At 46.0% G+C, this 23640-nt stretch overlaps 1 protein-coding gene across 1 annotated transcript in view; it reads left to right on the top strand.

The window, feature by feature from the left end:
- The window catches only part of LOC147024863 (uncharacterized), a 124340-nt gene that overhangs the window by 5190 nt on the left and 95510 nt on the right, over nucleotides 1–23640 (top strand). The window contains exons 2-3 of the mRNA XM_085885203.1: nucleotides 1767–1869; nucleotides 20786–20856. Coding sequence (XP_085741329.1) covers nucleotides 1767–1869; nucleotides 20786–20856 — 174 coding nt within the window. The remainder of the gene's footprint in view (nucleotides 1–1766; nucleotides 1870–20785; nucleotides 20857–23640) is intronic.

Consider the following 23640-nt stretch of genomic DNA (forward strand, 5'->3'; position numbering starts at 1 on the left):
ATGCAGGTGTTCTTTGGTGTTTGTTTTACTCATTTTTCTATGCCATATTTGGTGGCCCTCTTCGACTCAAAGCTATTTGTAAGATGCTTCGTTGTCTCGCTCCTGTGTTGTATCCACGTTGAGGTTTATGTTTTCTGTTTTTGTTGGTCTACCTTGCACGTATGTGCACTAGGCACACTTATCTTGGCCAAATTCCATTTGGATGTCGTCACAGTACCATTTTACTAATTTCAGTTGTTCTGCCAAATTTTCGTCATTCAGTGCAAAGAGTTTTAAATCATCCATGTATGGATGTTGTGTCACTTTCCTTGTTTCTTTGGACATTATTTTATTCGATGTTCGGGTGTATCCATGCCTTTGCACATTGATGAGGTTTCTTCGTGGATCCACAGCCAGGAATAACAGGAGGGGGAAAGGCTAACTCATTGGAGATCCAGCATCGTATCTTCACGCCTGGTGTCTCGATCTTTCTGAGTGCTGCTGAATTAGAGTGCTATTCCATAGATCCATGGCTTTCTCAATTGAGATTGATTATTTGGGGATTTATCTTGTACATTTGCATGCACTTTATCATCCATGAATGTGGGACACTGTCAAAAGCTTTTTTTATGGTCTATCCAGGTTGTGGACAATTTGGTTCTTCTTGTAATGCAGTTTTTGAGTTTTTTCTTTTTCTTTTTTTTTTCTTTTTTTCTTTGTCCAAAGTCCAAATAATGTCCAAAGTTTCTTTTTTTTTTCCTCCTTGCTGTCATTGCTATTTTGAGTTTGTTTTTCATGACCATTACCTCTCGGTCTCTGTCTTCAATTTCATTTGTTTAAAAAAATTTTTAGGATTCTCCTCAAGTTTTGGTCTTTGATTTCCTGTGTGGAATTGTATCTGTCCTGTCTCCTTTCTGAGCATCTTCCTCTGCCTGTCGAGTCTGCTTTCAGGGTAGTACTTGGATTTATTGGTGGAACCTGTTCTGTTCTCACAGTGTTTTGTTGTTACTTTTTCCTGAATGAGTAGTGCTGCTGCAAAATTCATTATAAATGTTTCTTTCAGGGGAGGGGGTGATTTTTGGTAATATATGTGTATATATATAAATATTTTAAGATTGAGTATGGTGAGTACAGTGGCTATTGGACACAATCCTGGACAGGCCACCACTCCGACACAGGATACCAGCAATCTGGCGCTCATTTTGCTGACCTCAGAAGGATGACAGGCAGAATGAACCCCACCTGGTATTAATTCAACAGAAAAGTGGGATTTGAACTTAGGATCCTAGGATCCCAAGCCCACTTCCCTAACCATTAAGCCAACACCAAGCATAAGTATGTGTAATGATATAATAATGTGGGCAGAGGAATATCGGGTGACGTCGAAGAATGCCATTCTGGTTCTTTTTTTTTACGTAACTTCACGAACAGTTTATCACTTTCTGGCAAGAAGCATGGTGAAAATAAATGTGGAAATTTTTGGACAAGCTTTCTCCAAACTGTTTACAGCCGCTGCTATCCTCTGGTAGATGGGAATGAAAGAAAATATTTGATATATGAATTTAAGTTTATGCAATTTGTTAGCATGCAATACTGTATTTAACTGGGTCTTTTAAGCAGTATTGTTGCACGATTTAGTAAGCTGGAGCAGGCTTAAAAATCACATGTTCTTGTATTAGTATAAATCACATGCTTGTGTTTGTCAAGTTATTGCAACATTCTGCTGATACCCTGTACAATATCACTATATTTGTGTCACCTTCATTGTCTTGCTTTAATAATTGCAGAAATGGCTTCCATGATGTGATTGGAAATCTCACACAACCACTTGTAAACCGACCTGGAGAAGAGTACTTGAACACCAATTGGGCAGTTCATGTTCACGATGAGGTAAGAGCATGTTCTGACACAATCTCTGTTCTATTTGCTGCAAATGCTGCTTTTACATCCTGTGCATAACCTCACCATTGATGAAGAAAGATTATTTAAGTGGTTAATAACTCTGAGAAATATTCTCAATAAAATGTGATTGTTCATTACCTCCACCACCGAAGGTGAAGGAGGTTATGTTTTCACCCCTTTCTGTTTGTCTGTTTGTCTGTTTGTTTGTGTACAGGATGTCTCAAAAAGTTGTGGATGGATCCAGATGTAATTTTGTTGACAGGTTCAGTGTATGACAAGGACGAAATGATTAGATTTTGGTGAAGATCTGGATCCAGATCCGATAAATATAATTTTTTAAGTGATTCTTCCCCATTGAGAGATATGGCCAAAAATTATATGTAGCACAATATCTCAAAAAGTTGTGGACGGATTCAGACGAAACTTGGTGGACACGGGTGTGTCACAAGGAAGAAATTATTCAATTTTGGTAAAGATCCGGATCCGGATCTTGATCTGATATATATATATATATATATATATATATATATATATATATATATATATATATATATATATATATATATATATATATATATTGTTGCGGATTCGCGCCCGCCGGCGTGCTGACGGCCACGTAACTCGAATCGCGGCACGTCGCCCACCGGACGGACAATCCAGTCGTGACCCTCTCGGACTAACGCCGAGAACCAGTCACGGGTGGACCTTTCGGTCTCACCACGATTGTGCCAATCGGCCCCCGCGTGGGATAGGGTTGCTCGCCAAATTCGACCTACCGAAGTACCCACACGGAGGGTAGACCGGGCGATCGCACCTCGCCGCAGGTCGACTTCGGACACGGGCCACTTTAAGCGACCCGTTCCGTACTATCGGGATAACCGAGCGGTGTTATTCGTCGGCCTCGACGGTTCGATTAATTATCGGGCGTTTTAGCCCACGATCAACCCTTTACGTGAAGCAAGATGGAGATTCAATGAAAGAAAAGACAAAGCGAAGCGGGAAAACAGTTCAACATGAAGCACATTTATTTCGCGATGAACGGAAAGCACACATCTACAATTCCACCAAAAGCACATGTAAAAGAAGAAGACAATGCAATATTACACAAAAAGCAAATGCAACAATGCAGATCTATCCGACTACCGAGCACACGGCAACACTTATACAATTTTACTTCACAGACGGCGCCGACAACACAGATACCCAAAGCAAAAGAAAAAGAACCACCCTCAAGGATGAGGCGGGCCTGGGGCCGAGACCGTGTCGGGCCTACCCGTCTGATGATGAGACGCAGAGCGGCGGTGGCGCCTCAACTCCGCGAGCCTCGCGGACAGTGTCTGGTAGGGGGTGGGAAAGGGGCCCCCCTTTGTCGCACTATCTCAGCGCGGGGGAAACAGGAGGGGGTTGCTGATGCTCAGGGTAAGGAGGATATCACCCTGTCTCGGGTCCCGCGGCGAGCGTCTCCTCCTCGACCTCAGTCGCGTTGCTGGCCTCTCCCTCTGCAGCTCCCGGCACCGACGCGAGCACCCCCTCGTCTGCCTTCGCCGCCGCCACCTCTCCACAGCTCCGTCTACTCGCCCTCTCCGTCTCCTCTCTTGGCTCGTCCCAACTCGTCACTCTTGACTTCTCCCACTTCTTTCCAGCTCCACCGACGACTCTCTTGAACTCCGCACAACTGCCAACTGAACTGCCTTGACTGACGAACGCAGCCGTTTATATCAGCCCCGTGGCTTCGCTCTTTCACCCTTGACCCTCTGCCTCCGACCCTTCACATCTAACTGGCTCCCCATTGGACCGAGGAAAAGTGGGCGTGAATGCTTTTTGATCCATGAATTTGCATATCGCGACCTCACTCCAACGCCCTGGAGGCGGGGCCAAATCGCCCACGCTCTCCGATTGGACGGAACAAAAGTGGGCGTGAGTCGTTTTTGATCCGTTTTCTGCGGAAAGTCCGTGATGTTTTTGAATACGCTGCTCGGTGCGCGCCCTGCACGAGTCCAGTATCGGTGCCCACGAGTGGCGCGAGATGGTGTGGATGCGATGGTTGCGAGTTGTGACGGTAAAGGTCGTGGCTGTTGTTGTGAAGCGGCGTTGTGGTTGGTGGTTGTTGTTGTGAAGCGGCGTTGTGGTTGGTGGTTGTTGTGAAGCGGCGTTGTGGTTGGTGGTTGTTGTTGTGAAGCGGCATTGTGGTTGGTGGTTGTTGTTGTGAAGCGGAGTTGTGGTTGGTGGTTGTTGTGTGATGGCTGTTGAGACGTGGTTGGTGGTGGTAATAATGGCGGCTGGTCCAAAATAAAGATAGTAAAAGAAAAACGGCTATCCTGAAGAGTCGCAGCCCGAGTGAATGACATTTATTCCCTCGAGACAACGGGTTTGGGCCTAACTACACATATACTTACAGAGATATCTCACCTAAGGGACCTGAATGGTGGTTTGTGAATTTCGTCAACCACAACACTACCCCCTCCCCTTTTTACAGACTCGTCCCGAGTCGTCAAATTTTCGTGTGCCATCATGTGTAGTTTTCCCCTAGTACATTTTACCTACGGATCCCTGAGTGCGACATTCATGGTATTCGTGTCCCCAAAATAAATAACCTGAGGGCTGAGTAACTACCTAAACAAACTCACTCACACGGACGACTTGAATAAAATTGCCGGCGCTAAGACAAACATGCCGGGGGCGCACTCATATTTACAGTACATCTTAACCTTAACTTACAAATTTTACACTAAACCATGGCCCAGGATCAATGGTCTCTGCAAAAAGAAAGCAGTTAGCAGGGAGCCAGGCTGCTCGCATGCAGTCTCTGACTCAAACAATGCAGGTGACAGGGAACGTGGCCGGCTGCTCACACGCAGTCCAAGGCCTTCCCTTTTGAACTGAACGCAGTGAACCACAACGGTGCATGGGCTGCACAAACGTAGTCTCCGTGCCAGCTCAAGTGGCACACGCAATGAACACAACGAATGGATGGATGAATGGTTTGAACTGAACGCAGTGAACCACAACGGTGCATGGGCTGCACAAACGTAGTCTCCGTGCCAGCTCAAGTGGCACACGCAATGAACACAACGAATGGATGGATGAATGGTTTGAACTGAACGCAGTGAACCACAACGGTGCATGGGCTGCACAAACGCAGTCTCCGTGCCAGCTCAAGTGGCACACGCAATGAGCACAACGGATGGATGGATGGACACAAACACGGTGCACGGGCCGCCACTGCAGGCCCGTGTTGTAGCTGCCAACAGGGCAGTTCTTGCAGCTTGCAAACTGTTGCTTTTACGATGATCCCGGCGCGCATGGAAATGAACAGGGGGTGGGGGGGGCAAAGCAGAATTGAACGGGGCTGGTGAACAGGGGCAGTGGGCATGGCATGGCATGGCAAAGGCAGCAGGCAAACACAGCCTGCAGAACCAGGCCGTTGCAGGCAAACACAGCCGGCAGATGAACTGGCCGGCACAGGCCTTGAAGTACCACAGCTGCAGATGATCCGGCCGGCACAGGCCTTGCAGCAACACAACAGCTGCCGATGAAGTGGGCCGGCACAGGCCTTGAAGAAAAACAGCCAGCCGGCAGATGAAGTTGGCCAGCCTTTGCCGTTCAGTGGAGGTTGGTGGAGGGAGTGCGGTGGTGCTGGCCACTCGGAAGGCGGGCTCGGACCTACCCTACGGTCTCCCTCCCAACCTATCGCCTTTGCCTGTCATTGTCTATACCCACTCCCTTAATTTGTCAAACCCCAATTTAGCCCCAACTTATTTTTATTATTATTATTATTATTATTATTATTATTATTATTATTTTTTTACTTCCCCACTATAAATCGTCCCCTAACCCCCTGTACTGTCCTTGTTCAGCTAACCTATTCTGTCACCTAGCCTACTCCCAACCCCTACGTTCCCTTCCCGGAGGGGAGTAAGGAAGAGCTAGCGTCCTGTGCCGAGGCCCAATTCAAGCCTCAGGATGGCCTCCCCAGACTTCAGCTATCTAACCCAAAGTGGGTCCAGCGGCCCACAACGAGAGCGAGGGGATGGATGGTGCGGAGGGGTACACTTCCTATCTACCCTAACCATTTAACTGTTAAACTACCCCGGGGCTTTCAACAAGCGCCTTGCGCTTAAACTATTGGTTCTAACAACCCAGATTCCCGTCGCCTGTGTTGGTGTCCTCACAATTTCGGGCCTCACCCCCCAATTTTCTCTCCGTGCCCTCACACGGTCTCATGGCTGGGACACGTGGCTCCCTTTGGCAGGCACGACCCTCTGCCGATTCTCCGACGATGGCACCCCCGGGCACTACACTGCCTCCAAGCCTACCAGCTCCCTAAACACCGGGGAGTGCCCCCCATGGCACCTCCCCTGAAACGCACACGTGGCAGGCTGGCTTCCCGGGCCCCTTTCCGAGGGTCACCCTTGCCCACAACACTGCCCACGCGGCTAATGGCGCCCCGGGCCCCCGCACCAAGCAGGCGCACCCGTGCCCACTACGCTATCCCGGCCCCCCATGGGCCCTTGGCCTACCACGGCCGACTAGCCTGGTGCCCGGGGTACCCACTCAGCGATACTCACCTTTCGCCACCACGCTCCCAGCGTGTCAACAGGGCTCCTGCACCCCTCCAAACGGGTTTCGAGCCTACATTCCCACCAACAACAAAACGACCTCCATTTTGTAAATTTGACTAACCCAGCTAACTCACTCTACACTGACCCCGGGGTCCCTTGGGTGGGAGTCACTCCTCCCCCCAATCACTCATCGCACCATGCATTCCCCATTCGCTCCACTCACACAGACCCGCTGGCCTCACTCACTCACCAAGCACATGCTTCCACTTCACTCACCAACTCTTCAACACACTCACCACTGAACTCTGCCATCCTTCTAACTACATCCCCTAACTAACTCGTGCTCCCACGTCGTCCCTTAAACTACAGCACATTCCTTTTAACACTACGTCGCTAAACTACATCCCCTCTACACATTCACAAGTCTGTCCATGTCCTCAAATCCTAAAATAACTTTTATTTCCCAACCTAAATCTCGCTACAATCCCTCTAACTCATCCATTCCACGGGCCCCATGAGGACTTACCCCTGACCCATGGAGCCGGTCTAGCTAAGCTAACCCTTCCCCCTAACTAGTTTCCATCCTGTGCCCTAGCAAGCGGGTCTTCCACCCCTTGCCCAGGAATCCTGTGCACCCGAAAGTGAGGCTTACTGTTTCTTTTTTTTTTTTTCCATGCGCATCACCAGCGCGGCAACTCAGAGCTCGCGCACTTTGCACCTGCCTGTGACGTCATGCAGCTGCACGTGTACCTCGTCCCTCCTTGGACGGTACCATCCGGCAGGGATACCCCTCCTGCCGGATTCCAACCCCACGTGCAGCCATGACGTCACCGTGCGCATAAAAAAAAACACAAGCCCCACGTCTCGAGGGGTTCCCCACGCGAACACATGTGCTTTGCCCGTTGGAGCTTAACACACACGATCGCGTGGAGAACCCGTCCGGTCCAAATCCATTGTCCTGCCTAAACTTTGTCCGTCCGCGGGATCGGCAAATCCACCGCTGGCGTTTCCGGACCGGGACTTCACTCTCGCAAGCGAGCACGTGGGGGCCTCGTGCGTTGCACAGCACGGACCTCGTGCTCACTGCTGGGTGAACCCGGCACGGTCCCCGAAACAACTACAGCCGCTACTCGGCTTCCTTTCTTCTGCCGCCGTCGTCGTCGCCATTCAACCCACGCACACCTGCGTGTTACGACGCTCACACTCCATTCCATTACATTCACACCGGGAGACGCGGCTGCGTGCTCCCGCATGCCAACCGACATCTCCCTCACATACCGCTCTCTCACACACATGGTCTCCCTTGCATAAACCATACCACTCACACGTGCGGGGGCACTCACCCGCGGTCCCTCATCCACACACCGTGCCTCACTCATACACCGTGCCTCACTCACACACGCGGGGGCACTCAACCGCGGTGTTTCATCCACACACCGTCCCTCACTCACACATGCGGGGGCACTCAACCGCGGTTCCTCATCCACACTGGCCGTTACATCCACACACACGGCCTCTTCCACACACGGTGCCTCATCCACACATGGCGTGCTGGGAAGCACGTACTCTGGCACCATCGCCACCACACCACTCACACACGGGGACGCACTCACGCCTTGCACCACACACACTGGGACAACCACACTGGGGATTCGTGTCCCCACAAGGGTCTCCGGGGCCTCTATACCCCCCAAGCTCTCCGTGCACCCGTCCACAGCACTCCTCCCCTCGACCTCGCAAAGCACGACCGAACCCACCTGGTCGTGACTCGCCTCAAGGGGGCATACTCCCTCCCCTCGTTCCTGGAGGAGGCCATCCAACTGCTCGCACCGGGTCTCTACCCAGTCCACGAGCTCACCCCCATTGTCCTCCACTACCTCCGTGTGTGTGTGTGTGCGTCACTTACCCCGTCTTCATCGTGCAGTCTTCCCTCTATCGTTCCCATCTCCCGTGTCTCTGCCAACTCTTCACCCTTTACCTCCCTTGTCTCCACTATTTTTATTTCCTTTGTCGTCACCTCGTGTCTCGTCTCACACGTTTTGGTCTCCCCATTTAATTTTTCCCTTTCGGTCATCGTCACGACCCTCGCCCAACACGTCCCCCGAATTATTTTTTTACCCGTCTCCACCGCGGGCCCGACAGCCGTTGTACCCCCTTCCAGCTCGTTCGCTCCCACACGTGGAGTCGCCATTTTTATCTCCCTGGTCACGGCCTTCATGCCCGCCTGCAGGCATCGGCCCATGTTCCGCGTCTCACCCCGCAGCTTTTTCGTTTCTTCCTTCATTTGCTTGTTCATGCCTTTCATTTTGTTTATAATTTCATGCGCATTCGTTTCCATCTTTTGTGTATACGCATCCATCTTTTCGTTCATGTTCGCATTTATCTTCGCTGTCATTTCCGCATTCATTTGTGCCAGCATGGTGAATAGCTGGGCCATGTCGGGTGCGCTTGGGTGAGCCGTTTCGGCAGGGGTTGGGGAAGGGTTTTGGTGGAGAGGGGGAGGGGAGGTGTCATACACCGCGGCCGCTGCCGCACCCATTTCGGGCTCTGGGTTCAGTTGGGCGAGTTCGTTTTCCTGTACAACCAACATTTCCTGCACGGGGATTTCATCCTGAGCCATGGATTCTACACATTCTACATCCATTTCTAATACCCCCGGCTCCCGCTCGCCTTGAGACGCCATCTTGCTTCTCTTAAAGGGTTAATTTAGCTCGCTCGTAATTTGGAGGGAATCGGGGGTCGCTCCTCTCACCCCTGGACCGATTCCCGTGAATTTAGCCGGAGACAGGAGAGCCCGTTTTCCCGTTCTCCGATACCAGTGACGCGAGGAGGGCGATGGGTTTATATCCCACTCCTGACACCAGTGTTGCGGATTCGCGCCCGCCGGCGTGCTGACGGCCACATAACTCGAATCGCGGCACGTCGCCCACCGGACGGACAATCCAGTCGTGACCCTCTCGGACTAACGCCGGGAACCAGTCACGGGTGGACCTTTCGGTCTCACCACGATCGTGCCAATCGGCCCCCGCGTGGGATAGGGTTGCTCGCCAAATTCGACCTACCTAAGTACCCACACGGAGGGTAGACCGGGCGATCGCAGGTCGACTTCGGACACGGGCCACTTTAAGCGACCCGTTCCGTACTATCGGGATAACCGAGCGGTGTTATTCGTCGGCCTCGACGGTTCGATTAATTATCGGGCGTTTTAGCCCACGACCAACCCTTTACGTGAAGCAAGATGGAGATTCAATGAAAGAAAAGACGAAGCGAAGCGGGAAAACAGTTCAACATGAAGCACATTTATTTCGCGATGAACGGAAAGCACACATCTACAATTCCACCAAAAGCACATGTAAAAGAAGAAGACAATGCAATATTACACAAAAAGCAAATGCAACAATGCAGATCTATCCGACTACCGAGCACACGGCAACACTTATACAATTTTACTTCACAGACGGCGCCGACAACACAGATACCCAAAGCAAAAGAAAAAGAACCACCCTCAAGGATGAGGCGGGCCTGGGGCCGAGACCGGGTCGGGCCTACCCGTCTGATGATGAGACGCGAAGTGGCGGTGGTGCCTCAACTCCGCGGGCCTCGCGGACAGTGTCTGGTAGGGGGTGGGAAAGGGGTCCCCTTTGTCGCACTATCTCAGCGCGGGGGGAAACAGGAGGGGGTTGCTGATGCTCAGGGGAAGGAGGATATCACCCTGTCTCGGGTCCTGCGGCGAGCGTCTCCTCCTCGACCTCGGTCGCGTTGCTGGCCTCTCCCTCTGCAGCTCCCGGCACCGACGCGAGCACCCCCTCGTCTGCCTTCGCCGCCGCCGCCACCTCTCCACAGCTCCGTCTACTCGCCCTCTCCGTCTCCTCTCTTGGCTCGTCCCAACTCTTCACTCTTGACTTCTCCCACTTCTTTCCAGCTCCACCGACGACTCTCTTGAACTCCGCACAACTGCCAACTGAACTGCCTTGACTGACGAACGCAGCCGTTTATATCAGCCCCGTGGCTTCGCTCTTTCACCCTTGACCCTCTGCCTCCGACCCTTCACCTTTAACTGGCTCCCCATTGGACCGAGGAAAAGTGGGCGTGAATGCTTTTTGATCCATGAATTTGCATATCGACCTCACGCGACCTCACTCCAACGCCCTGGAGGCGGGGCCAAATCGCCCACGCTCTCCGATTGGACGGAACAAAAGTGGGCGTGAGTCGTTTTTGATCCGTTTTCTGCGGAAAGTCCGTGATGTTTTTGAATACGCTGCTCGGTGCGCGCCCTGCACGAGTCCAGTATCGGTGCCCACGAGTGGCGCGAGATGGTGTGGATGCGATGGTGGCGAGTTGTGACGGTAAAGGTCGTGGCTGTTGTTGTGAAGCGGCATTGTGGTTGGTGGTTGTTGTTGTGAAGCGGCGTTGTGGTTGGTGGTTGTTGTTGTGAAGCGGCGTTGTGGTTGGTGGTTGTTGTTGTGAAGTGGCGTTGTGGTTGGTGGTTGTTGTGAAGCGGCGTTGTGGTTGGTGGTTGTTGTGTGATGGCTGTTGAGACGTGGTTGGTGGTGGTAATAATGGCGGCTGGTCCAAAATAAAGATAGTAAAAGAAAAACGGCTATCCTGAAGTCGCAGCCCGAGTGAATGACATTTATTCCCTCTATACAACGGGTTTGGGCCTAACTACACATATACTTACAGAGATATCTCACCTCAGGGACCTGAATGGTGGTTTGTGAATTTCGTCAACCACAACAATATATATATATATATATTTTTTTTTTCGTCACCATTGAGAGATGGGGCTCAACTAATATATAGCACATTTTCTCAAAAGGTTGTGGATGCATTTGGATGAAACTTGGTGGACAGGTTGGGTGTGTGACCACGACAAATTTATTCGATTTTGGTGAAGATCTGGATCCAGGTCCGACTACTGGAATTTTTAAAGTGATTCTTCACCTTTGAGGGATGGGGTGAAACGAATATCTAGCACAATATCTCAAAACATGACGGACGGATTCGGATGAAACTTGGACAGGTTGGGTGTTTCACCACAACAAAAGGATTCGATTTTGGTGAAGATCTGCATCCGGATCTGACTACTAGAATTTTTAAAAGTGATTCTTCACCATTGACAGAAAGGGCTCAACAACCATATATAGCGCGATATTTCAAAAATGTATTGGGCCTGATATGTTCTCGTGGATCAGGCATTGCGTGGCGGAGGTATGTGCTCTATCGAGTGCCCTTGTAGTTAACCTCCGCCATCGAAGTTGGACGGAGGTTACTGTTTTCACCCCTGTTTGTTTGTGAACAGTATTACGGAACAACTCCTCGACGGATTTTGACGAAACTTGGTGGGGGGATAAGGTATGGTCCAAGGATCATGCCATTAGATTTTGGACTTGGTCCAAAGTCCAATATGGCGGCCATTTAGAAAAAATATTTCAATTTTTGTTTTTGCATTTCTACATGTTTTAAGTGATTTCCAACCCCCCCCCCCCCCCAAAAAAAAAAATGTTAGAGCAAAAAAACCCCAAAATTTTGCAATTTTTTTCAAAAAAATTCCGATTTTATTTTTTTGCATTTTTACATGCGCGTCGATCTAGTTTAGTTTATTTAATCGTGGTTGAGTAGAGTCTGATCCGTTTTGACCGACAATGAATAGGATATTGGGTTCACTTAAGTGACCCAGCAGTATTGGCGGTGGAGGTTTTGCACTCTACCGAGTGCTCCCCCTCTAGTTTTCTTTGTTTTTATAGTTGTGTATGGAAAAGCTGGATGTCTGATGAAAGTAAATTTGGTTAGCCAATGCCACTCATCGACTTTTTGTACCGAGACACTTTCTTGGGAATTAATTTTAGTATTTTGTATTTGTTTTTTTGTCTGTTCATAATTTTGTTTATAGAGTTTCCAATAATTTCTTATTTGCTACTTTGAAAATTATTTTGAAGGTGTAGTATTATTTTGAAACAACAGTTATATTATCACATTGCCACCCTCTTCCCACCTTTCTCCAGTACCAAAGCATAATTGATTGCTATTTTGTTTCCAATTGTTTAAAACCTGTGACACTTTTTTGTTTTCATTTGTATTTTATAACTGGCAGGATAGCTCAGAGATATGCACACACCCCTATGAGCCGGATAGTCTGGATTTGAATCCCAGTGCTGCGTTAAAATTTTCAACCTGGTATTTCACATGCAAGGCGATGCATAATTGTGTGTGCCGTCCATTGGAAGGAGATCAAGCCAGATGACCTGTCTGCCATCACTGGTTGTTGCTGGAACTTAAAGGTGTCTTTGGTGTGTTTCCCGAAGAGGAGGCGATTTATCTCCAGTACAGTCGTGAAATTCAAAATTACCGTCATAACCGACGCCGCATCAATCGAACAGCACCAACAACGATGCAAATCCACAAACATTTGCTGCACACAATGAATTAATTTACATCTTGTGCAAATCTATGGTGCTTTTCCACTTTCAGGAATTTCCTTTGACTTACTGTACTCACCCTTTTGTATCCCAAATAGTTCTTGGAAAGGGTTAAAATAATAAGAATGCCATGCATTTTGCTACTTGAGGAACATTAACAAGTTAATAAAAACAATGTCACCCGCAGGGTGACCCGTATCTTGCCAAAAGGTGACCACGTGTGACTTCTTTAAGGTCACACTTGGGTGAACAGAGCTGCTATCCACCAGAAGCGACTCCTTGAGGAATATCTGCCTATGAGAGATTCCGATGAGAATCGTTCTACAGAGTAACCATGAAAAATATGCGTTTGCCTCATATCGTCACCAAATGACGTCATAATGTCTCAAGCTTGACATATCTAGAAAGCACTCATCGAGGTGTTCAATTTGAGGTACTTCACTATATGGTTCCTAAAACTTGAAAATTTGACCTTGGGGTCAAATATGTTTGACCTCAGGCGCTAACCATGAAGGTCAAGGCCAATCGCCACCAAAAATTAATCAGCTGAGCGCCAGACCATGAACTATATTCCTATGAAGTTTGAAGACGATCCGATCAAAATTACTCAAAAAATAATGGTTTCGTCGACTCCCCTGATTTGCGACAAAGTGACCTTGACCTTTGACCTTGACCTTCAAAATGTTGTGCACTGAAAGGGACCTCTATAGGCCTCTGATATGCGGTTACAAAAATTTCCAATGATAACTGTGCTCTGCAGAGTTTTTTTATACGTGATTACAGACAAACAAACAAACAAACAAAAAAACAACAAAAAAAAATATACAAGCTGACTAACATATCTTGCAAAAACTTCGTTTTGGCAAGATAACAAACAAACAAACAAACAAAAAAAAATACAAGCTGACTAACATATCTTGCAAAAACTTTGTTTTGGCAAGATAAAAATATGAACGGAAAGTTGCACAAAGGGTAGCATCAATTATTCGTGTGTGTGTAATTTCGTTAGTTAGTTATACATTGACTCTGTTTGGCTCCCAGTGTACTTTTAACCAGCCATTGCTAGCTTGAAATCTGTGATTCAAATTGTTTTCTAAACATCATTTTCAGCATTTCGACAAGTGACAATTTCAAGATGGTTAACCACACTTGTTCTGTTCATGAATGAAAATCGGATTCACAAGAATATAGGATATATGAGAAATATCCATGGGTGATAGAAGTCGGGTTCCTACAATTTCCTGTTAATACAATTAGCTCGTGGCAGCCGTGGTTAAAACACACGTGCATACACACACAAACGGATGATTCTCTTTTTACCAATAGATGCAAAAATCCGGTATAATTTCTGTTGTGGACCTGGAACCAAACAAAAAAAAAGAAACTATTTATAACAGCCCTCACAACTTCCACTCCCACACCCCTTCCAAACATGATGAATAGTAAATAATGTCATTTAAAACTTACCTACCCTGTGCTTTGACATGCCCCAGATGTGACATTCCCATCAGTGTGAAGAAGCACGAAGTTTTAAGTACAACAGACCATCTACGAACCATTGACCCTTCACGGGCCCATATCTTTGGAAGTTTTTGCAATATGAACTGCAAAGCGATCAACTTTTTGGGCAAGTTGATAAAGGCCCTGTCACACCTTGACGATTTAGCCAGCGTATGCCTGACATATGCAAAATTTGGCTAAAATGCTGGCACACGTCGAATACGTTATGGGTAAGTTTGTATACGTTAAGAGCATGCTGGCATACGTCGTAGTACGCCGAGGTGTTAGACAAATTTTCCATGCTTGAAATTTTTCGACTTATGCCAGCGTATGACTCGCACATTCCGCATAATGCTGGCCATAAGTTGTTGGCACGTTACGCGATCGTTGACACACGTCGACACACGTTACTTGTAAGTTACTCATGAGTTGAAACACATCAATGTAATGGTTAGCGTCAGTGTTCCAGACTCCCTGTTTTATTTTTTTTTTCGGTATGACGGTGATGTTAACACTTCGATTTCTAGTGCGGTTATAATATAATATAATTAATAGGCTGCCGCTCAACGATTTAAATCATAACCACACTAGAAATCGAAGTGTGAACATCACCGTCATACCGAAAAAAAAATAAAATAAAATAAAATAAAAAAACCAGGGAGTCTGGAACACTGACGCTAACCATTCCATTGACATGTTTCGACATGAGTAACGTATGTCGACGTGTGTCAACGATCGCGTAACATGCCTACAACTTATGCCAGCGTATGCGGAATGTGTGTCAGACGTCGAGAAATTTTGAACATGCTCAAAATTTCTCGACATACGCCAGCGTACTACGACGTATGCCAGTGTGCTCTTAACGTATACAAAACTTACCCATAACGTATTCGACGTGTGCCAGCTTGGTTCGGCAATTTTTTCATACGTCGGCATACGCTGGCTAAAACGTCAAGGTGTGACAGCGGCTTCACACTTCGATGTCTAATGCGGTTATGATTTGAATCGTCGAGCCGCAGCCTATGAATAGCCTACGCCACGTGATCGTCGGCGATACGCTGCCGCACTATGCATAAGTTAGACTATCATTGGGCATAGGTTGTGAACACCGACAACACGCTCAGCATTCGTTGGTATAAGTTAGCTATATGTGATTAAAATGTTCTGTGTACATTATGAATTCGTTATGGATATGTCCAACACCTTATTATACGCCCAAAACTTAAAAAAACATCAATAGTTCAGCGTACGCCAGCGTCTTAAGGCCCGGTCACACCTTGACGTTTTAGCCAACGTATGCCGATTTTTGAATTTTTTTTCTAAAACGCTGGCACACGTTGAATACGTTATGGGTAAGTTTTTATAACATTGAGAGCACGCTAGCATACGTCGTAGTACGTTGCCATATGTCGTTGTACGTTGGCTTTAAACGTTGTACTTTTCGGTTGTCCTCAAATTTTTTCAAGCTTGAAATTTCACGACGTATGCCGGCGTATGACTCACACGTTCCGCTACGCTGGCCACAAGTTGTAGGCACGGTCTGCGATCGTTGACAGACGTCAACACATGCTACTTGTAAGTTAATCATAAGTTGAGACACGCCGAGGTAGTGTTTAGAGTACCCGAAACTTATTTCCTACCTATGATTAACGTGTTGTTGGCACATTACGCGATCGTTGCCACACATCGACAGACGTTACTTTTAAGTTACTCATAGGCTGAAAGACGTCGGTATAATGGATCGTCCTTGCGTCAGCGTCCACGGCCACGGCCAGGACACTTATTTGCAGCATTCTTCAAACTTTTCTTCGGCATGACGAGGATGTTCACACTTCGATGTCTAGCTTGGCTATTATTCCAATTGTCCATCGGCAGCGTCTATTTAAAATAGTCGAGTTTGAGCGTTTTAACACGTTCAGAAGAAACGTTTCAAATTTCCAAACCCCAGCGTCAAAAAAAAAAAAAAAAAAAAAAAACAAAGGCGAGTGACAGCAATTTAAATCGTTCATTGTAAACAATGAAACTACCTGAGTGGTACCGTTTAAAAGTCGTTGAGTGTAAAAAAAATCCAATTGTTGAGCGCAAGCGTCTACTTTCAATAGTGGAGATGCAGCCATTTAAATCGTTGAGTGGCAGCCTATGAACCTACCTGTGGACACGCGGACGCAAGGACGATCCATCATAACCCACACCCTCCCCCTCTCACCCACCTACTACTGCCAACATGAACAAACTACTACTAATACTAATAGTAATACTGATACTGATACTGTTACTGCTGACATGGACATCGACTCAAAAAGGACTCGAAAACACTGTTGGGTTCCCCTTTTATGAACACCATTTTTATATACCAATTCCCAAAACCGCTGGGAACACGTCTTTATATGGCAGTTGTAACCTAGAAACACATTCATTTATTTTTTGTCGACCGGAAGACGTCATTGGAATACGTCTACATACGTCGATGTGTGTTGGGGCTACGTAAAGAATTGGTTCAAAGCACGTCAAACATCAGTTAGAAATAAGTTTCGCGTAAAAAAGACATTACCGCGACGTGTTTCGACTTATGAGTAGCTTATAAGTAGCCTTTGTGGACGTGTGTAAGCGTCCACATATCGTGTGTAAAACTTATCCTCATCGCATGCGAACGTGTGTCATACGCCGAGTACGTCGTAAAATTTTGAACATGTTCAAAATTTCTTGACGTACTCTACTTACTACGACTTATGATAGCGTATTTAGCGTTCTACTCGCGCATACCAAACTTACCCATACCGTATTCGACGTGCCCCAACGTTTTAGACACACTTTTTGTTACGTCGGCATACGCTGGCAAGATCGCCAAGGTGTGACCGCGATTTTGACCCTTCCATTTCTACGGCAGTTATGATTCGAATCGTTGTGCGTCAGCCTTTTAATAGGCTACGCCACGACATCGTCGGCGATGCGTGCAATGCGCTATGCCTAAGTTAGACTATCGTTGGGCATCGGTTGTGTAGGCCGACAACAGGTTCAGCATTCGTTGGTATAAGTTATCTATAACACAACGAAACGTTCTGTGTAGTTACCAATGCGTTATACATAAGACCAAGTCGCTATGAATACGTCCGAATCTTTAAAAAAAAACATCAAAAGTTCAACGTAAGCCAGCGTTTTACATGCATTTTAACACGTTGCCATCGCTGGCTAAAACGTCAAGGTGTGACCGGGCCTTTACATACATTTTGAGACCTTGCCGTACGCTGGCTAAAACGTCAAGGTGTGACAGGGCCTTAAGGAATGGTTTTGTTGTGTGGAGGCACACCCCTTTCTATGCCTGATCTTCATCAATGATCTCTCTGACTCTGGAAAATCCTCTCTTTGTACTTGCTGCTGTCTCCACCCTCTGCCGTGACATCCCTCATCTTTCAGACAGGCAGGCTGCAGCCTCTTCCCTCTCTTCAGACATTTACAAAATCACAAGCTGCTCAAACACTTGGAATATGTCTTTCAATGCTGACAAATCTCACACTCACTATCTCTCTCCCAAAGGACCATCTGGCAAATCTTCCTATCTACTTTCTTAACAATCCTCTTGAGGAAGTTCAGGTTCTCAAACTCCTGGGTGTCACAATCAGCCATGATCTTCTCTTGGACAAGCCACATTTTAAAGTTGGTCTCCAAAACCAGCTACCAACTGGGCATCCTCCATCGTATATAGTCCTTCCTTGGCACACCTGAACTCCAGTCCACCTACAAGGCTTTCATCCACAGCTTGATGGAGTACTGCTTCCCCCTCTGGGCTGGCTTCACTGACTCACACCTTGCTCAGCTCGACGTTGTGGAAACCAAGGCCTTGAAAATCACTGGAATCTCCTGCAATTCAGCTGAGTCTATAGACCTATCACTTTGCCATTGCAGTTCGGTTGGTGGTCTCTGTGTTGTACCGCCTCCTTTCTGGTCTCGCACCCTCTGCTCTTTCTGTGCTTTTACCCCCAAGTTTCTGCAGTGCACACATTGTCCACCATCAACCCCTTTATGGTGAAACTACCTAAATTCAGGATCACTGCTCACTTATTCCTCTTTTTTTTTTCCTGCCTGTGGAACTATCTTCTACATTCTCTTCAATCTTTTTCTTCCCTGCAGGTCTTCAAGACAGGACAGCTGCTCACCAGCATCTCAGATCATGCCCAATCCAAAAGCATTGTCTTTTAAACCCTCGTTAACCCCACCCACCCCAATCTCACCTGGTTCCAAATTTCAAGTTTTCCTTCCTGAGAGGTTCCTTCTGTATCGATTTGGTCCACCCCATGCTTCCTCTTCTGCCCCCCCCCCCCGCACAACCCCATTCCTCCCCACACCTATTCTTTGTCCAAGTCTCCCACTACAATGTCAGAATGTTTATTAATTACAAACTACAACGTGAGTACGTCTGTTTATTATATAGTACAATGTGAGTACGTTTATTAATTACAAAGTACAATGTGAGTACGTTTATTAATTACAAAGTACAATGTGAGTACGTCTATTAATTACATAGTACAATGTGAGTACGTCTATTAATTACATAGTACAATGTGAGTGCGTCTATTAATTACATAGTGCAACGTGAGTGCGTCAATCAATTGTATACCACAATGTATCCTTTTGTCCTGTTGTTTCCTGTGTCCGTTTATTATACTAACTCGCTCTTCCACGAACCTCCACGAACCTTCACTATGTATACAAAAAAATCTTTATTGCTATATTCGGATTTAATTTGGCTGAAAGGTAGAAGTTGCCAAAATACATTTGACACACACAAAAGCACTCATTACAATCATATAAAGGCGCATAACTGTTACCTGTGTCGCAAGAATAATAATTCAGATTACGTGATGACTCAGGTGTCTGGATCTCAGGTTGATGCCATCATATGATGAAAGTGTGGTTATTTTTATTATAATTTTAAAGAGGCTTTGGCTCAGCACAATCGTTGATTCAGAAGAACCAAAGATGTCATCATAAAACAAATGTCAGAATTCAATGTTTTTGAATTTAAGTAAACACTGGCCCAACGTATTTTGACGACATTGCTTGAAGTTGACCCTTCTTCCGCTGTTCCTAAATCAATGCATATTCTGTTAGCATCTTCGTGATCTCTTCATGGGAAGTACGCAATTTTCTCGGTTCACATCGCAGTGCTTTGAGCTTGGAGGGAGATCCATATGGATTGTAATTGTTGGCTGACTTACCTTTGATTTCTTCATTGCCTCTATCACTTGTGGAACAACATTCGTCAAGCATATATGAAAACCTGACAATTCTAGTCAAGGGTCTTGCATGTCCATTGGAGGCTTTATGGAATGGTTTTCTCATTAGTTGATGCAAATTAACCAGATACATGGATTTAGCTTGATCTTCTGTGAATCCCAGCTCCATCATGGCACTTTGTATTTCATCAGCAGCATTCTCTGGTGTTTTTGATGGAAGATTGTAGAACAAGAGATTGTTTTCGATGGCTATCAGGACATCCATTAGCTTTCCTTCACTCGCTTTCCTTTCTCTTTGCATGTTGTGTAATGGGTAGCAGTACATTTTCGAACATCGTCAGAATCTGTTGTAGATCTTGCAGTTCCACCAGTGTCGTGTTTTTTTTTTTGCCTCATATCTTGCTTGATGATTGCCATGATTGTGTTCATCACATCCAATTTCTGTATGAACTGAGTCATGAAGTTTTTTTTTTTTTTTTAATTGCTCCAAAATGCTGTAAGTGCATCTTGCATGACTTGACCTCCCTCAGCCATGATGGTTTGAGTCAAAGGTTGATTTGTTCCTTTTGGTTAGTAATTTGGTGGGCAATATGACTCTATTGCTTCGTAAATAATGCAGGTAGGGATGCTAATAGACAGGACAGTGATGTTGTCATTCTCTGCCTGAAAAGTAATAGTTGTAATATGTCGTTGAATTATTTTATAATGGGAATTTTATTCAAGCAAGACAACCCAACGGTGTCGACCACACCAACTGAGCTACACCGTCGGTCAATTGTTTTATAGTGAGTGTCTTGTTAGCTCACAGATCTTTATTTGGTTCTTCTTAATCAATGATTGTGCTGAGCCAAAGCCTCTTTAAAATTATAATAAAAATAACCACACCTTCATCATTCAAAATGAATCACCTCTTCTTGGTAACATTCTTACACTTTAAGAAACATTAGTTAACTAATCATTTAGCATCTGTGACTTGTTTTGAAAATTTCTAATGATTTATCAATAATTACATGTTAATATATGTGGTTGATTTACGAAAGAAAAAAAATGGATTCCTTCGAAAATCACCTGTGATCCACTTTTGAATGTACTTGTACTGACTGATGTGAATGTCAGATGTTGGTTGTTTAATTGCTTGTTGGAAAATATTGTCATTCGTGTGCATTAAAATATTTATTTGTTATTTCAGGTGTGGGCTTTGGATGCTTCTATTGATGCAGAAAGCAGGAAGACAATCGAGCAGATGCTTAAAGAAGAGCGGTATCCTATCACAGAGCTTGTCTGTTCTATTTGCTGTTATCATGGAAAGGATAGGAGGGGGCCCCAAAATTGTACTCCTTTGTAATCGTCAGCTTAATTACAGGCGAGTTGTGATAACTACCATTTATCAGAAGAATAGACTAGAAAACTGCTTGCACATGATGATCTTCTTTCACACTTGTCATCCTCATACAAAGTCATTGGCCCATCTCTTGATAATTTCACAAGAATCACATTATTAGCTATCGTGTTAACCATATAATTGCTTATCTCTTGTGATGTCATGTACTTATTTGTCTCATATGACGTCACTGTGTTATAATTGTTTTAAGTTGTCTAGTTTCGATACTGTTGCGTCGACAGGTCTGTCTAACGAATCCACTCGCGCCAAGAGCTTTTTCTACTGAAGTTCGCCAAACTTAGCAAATTCACACTGCATTCAAATGACAGTTCTTTACCATTTACAAAACCCTAAGGATCACTCCAATCCGAGAACAAACTCGGCGCAGGAGGCAAAAGGGCGGGAAGACGTTTCTTACAATAAAATGGGGTTTATTACAATAAAGTTGCTATCAATAAAATGGAACAGACCTGGCGTTCAAAGTACAAACAAATATGGAGGCACACCCACTTATGTACAAGGAAAAGAAATAACCCACTTTGGCCTCAAATTGAAATACCGGGACTCGCACAACAATGGGGAACGAGTGAGGACTTGAGCAAGGCACAAGCTTGTTGTGGGTGTGTTGGTGTTGCACTGGGTTGGTACAGCACAGGGCTTTAAGATGGTGATGAGAGGGATGCTGCCTTTGCAAAAGTCTGATTCCAACTGCCGTGCACAGTGTGGTCACAGCCCTCTCAAACTTTGGGATTACCTTCATGCATCGCAGGTTCCTATTACTGGCCAACTACTGCTGTGGGCGTGCAATCTTCCGGGCTGTCCCACTCCACAGTGCTGCCCCAATATAAAGTCTCGTCCTCCCTCTCCAAAGCTATGCAGCTGACCTCGCCACCATGATCTGAAGTGCACTGGAAAAATGTCCTGTGCTGTTTCCTCCAAAAGTGCAATGTGCTTTCCAGTTTTACCTCTGTGTCCAAGTCCTTACCTGGCCTCACTGGAAAACCGGATGTTTTGCATGACAAACTTACTGTCTTAAAGTTAACACTCACTGCCTCCTCGGTGCGCAATTTTAATCCTTATCTAAAACTGGCTTTCTCTGCAACCGCTTGCTTGATGTGAAATTTTAAATATAGGAGGGACTCCTCATGGAGAATAATTTATTGCTAACATTGACGTCACAGGTCACATGGTATGGCAGCCATATTAGATGGAAGGAAAAAAATTGGACATCATTTTCTCTGAAACTGCTCAAAGAAAAAAAGTGAAACTTGGCCTTTGTCGTCAACTCACTGTTGTGGAAATACAGCTCGTACATATTTTAATGAGGAGCCAATGATGCGTTGGTTTGGCATATGTATGATAATGTAGTTCCATCATGGCTGCTCACTTAATGGGTGTGTCTGAATCATTCCCGGCATTCAGCTACCATTACATGGTGGCAGCGGTGTTACTCAGAGATTGTTAAATCGGTTGAATTGTAACGTCTGCAGTAAACCGTTCTGTGGAAAAGTTTGTGAGGTGCCAGTACACTGGTGCTGAGCACTGGTTTCCATGATATAAATGAGGAAATCTGCAAACAACTTGTGTTGGGACTTCCTGAGAAGAAACTCACTCTGGAATTACAACTGAGGGCACATCTCAATCTGGAAATGGCAATTCAGATGGAAGGAGAAAGGTAACTCATTATAGTTCAGATGGGTCTGAAAGAGGACCACTCAACCGCTGTGGAAGAGGTGAGCAGACAAAAGGAAAAAATCACACAAACCTTTCAACCTCGTCCCAGGACCAAGTGTACTCGCTGCTACGGAGCTTTGTATATCAGGACAGTCAGACTTGTCCGGCTGCCAAGGCAAGGTGCTATAGGTACGTGAAAATGGGGCACGATCGAAGGTGTTGTCATGTAAGGGCAATTGAGGTCGTGACTGGTCATGATGAGGAAGACACCACGTTTATGGGAGTTCTGATCTGTAACTGTTGACTTGAGCAACTGTTCGGTGTGTTTTAAAATGGACACTGGGGCAGATGTGAACATTCTCAATAAAAGCATGTTCGACAAACTTGCTTCAAAGCCGAAATTGGAACCTGTAAAATTAGCACCTTGAGGTGTCATTGGGAAAATCCATTGTGATGGTGTGTTCATGACTGATATTGTACACAAGCAGCAATCTTATTTGTGTAAATGTACGTGGTCAAGAACTGTACCAATAATTTGCTGAGTGGACCAACAGCCAGTGCCATGGGACTGGTTATGTATGCTGGTGAGGTACATGCCAGCATTTTTGCAGACATGGGTTACCTGCGGTGCATCCCAATAAAAATTCAGCTCCAATACAATGCTGTACCTAACAGCATTTCTATACCCAGGCACGTCAGCTCCTCTTTTGCCCAAGGTAAAGGCTGAGCTTAACCGAATGGAAAACAAGGGTGTCATCCATCGAGTAACAGAGCCAACTCCTTGGTGTGCCCCCATGGTGCCGGATCTCAAGAAGAGTGGTGACATCCAAATTTGCGTTGACCTGAAACAACTGAACATAATGGTTTCTTGTGTGAAGTTTCAAATGCCTACAATGGATGAAATGCTTCCCAAACTGGCTGGTGCTACTGTTTCTTTCAAAATTAGATTCTTTGAGAGGGTTTTGGGCAGTTCCACTCCATCCTGATTC

This window comes from Eptatretus burgeri, chromosome 6 (genome assembly GCF_056783735.1).
Source record: "Eptatretus burgeri isolate ZD-2024b chromosome 6, Ebu_testis_v1, whole genome shotgun sequence".
NCBI lineage: Eukaryota > Metazoa > Chordata > Myxini > Myxiniformes > Myxinidae > Eptatretus > Eptatretus burgeri.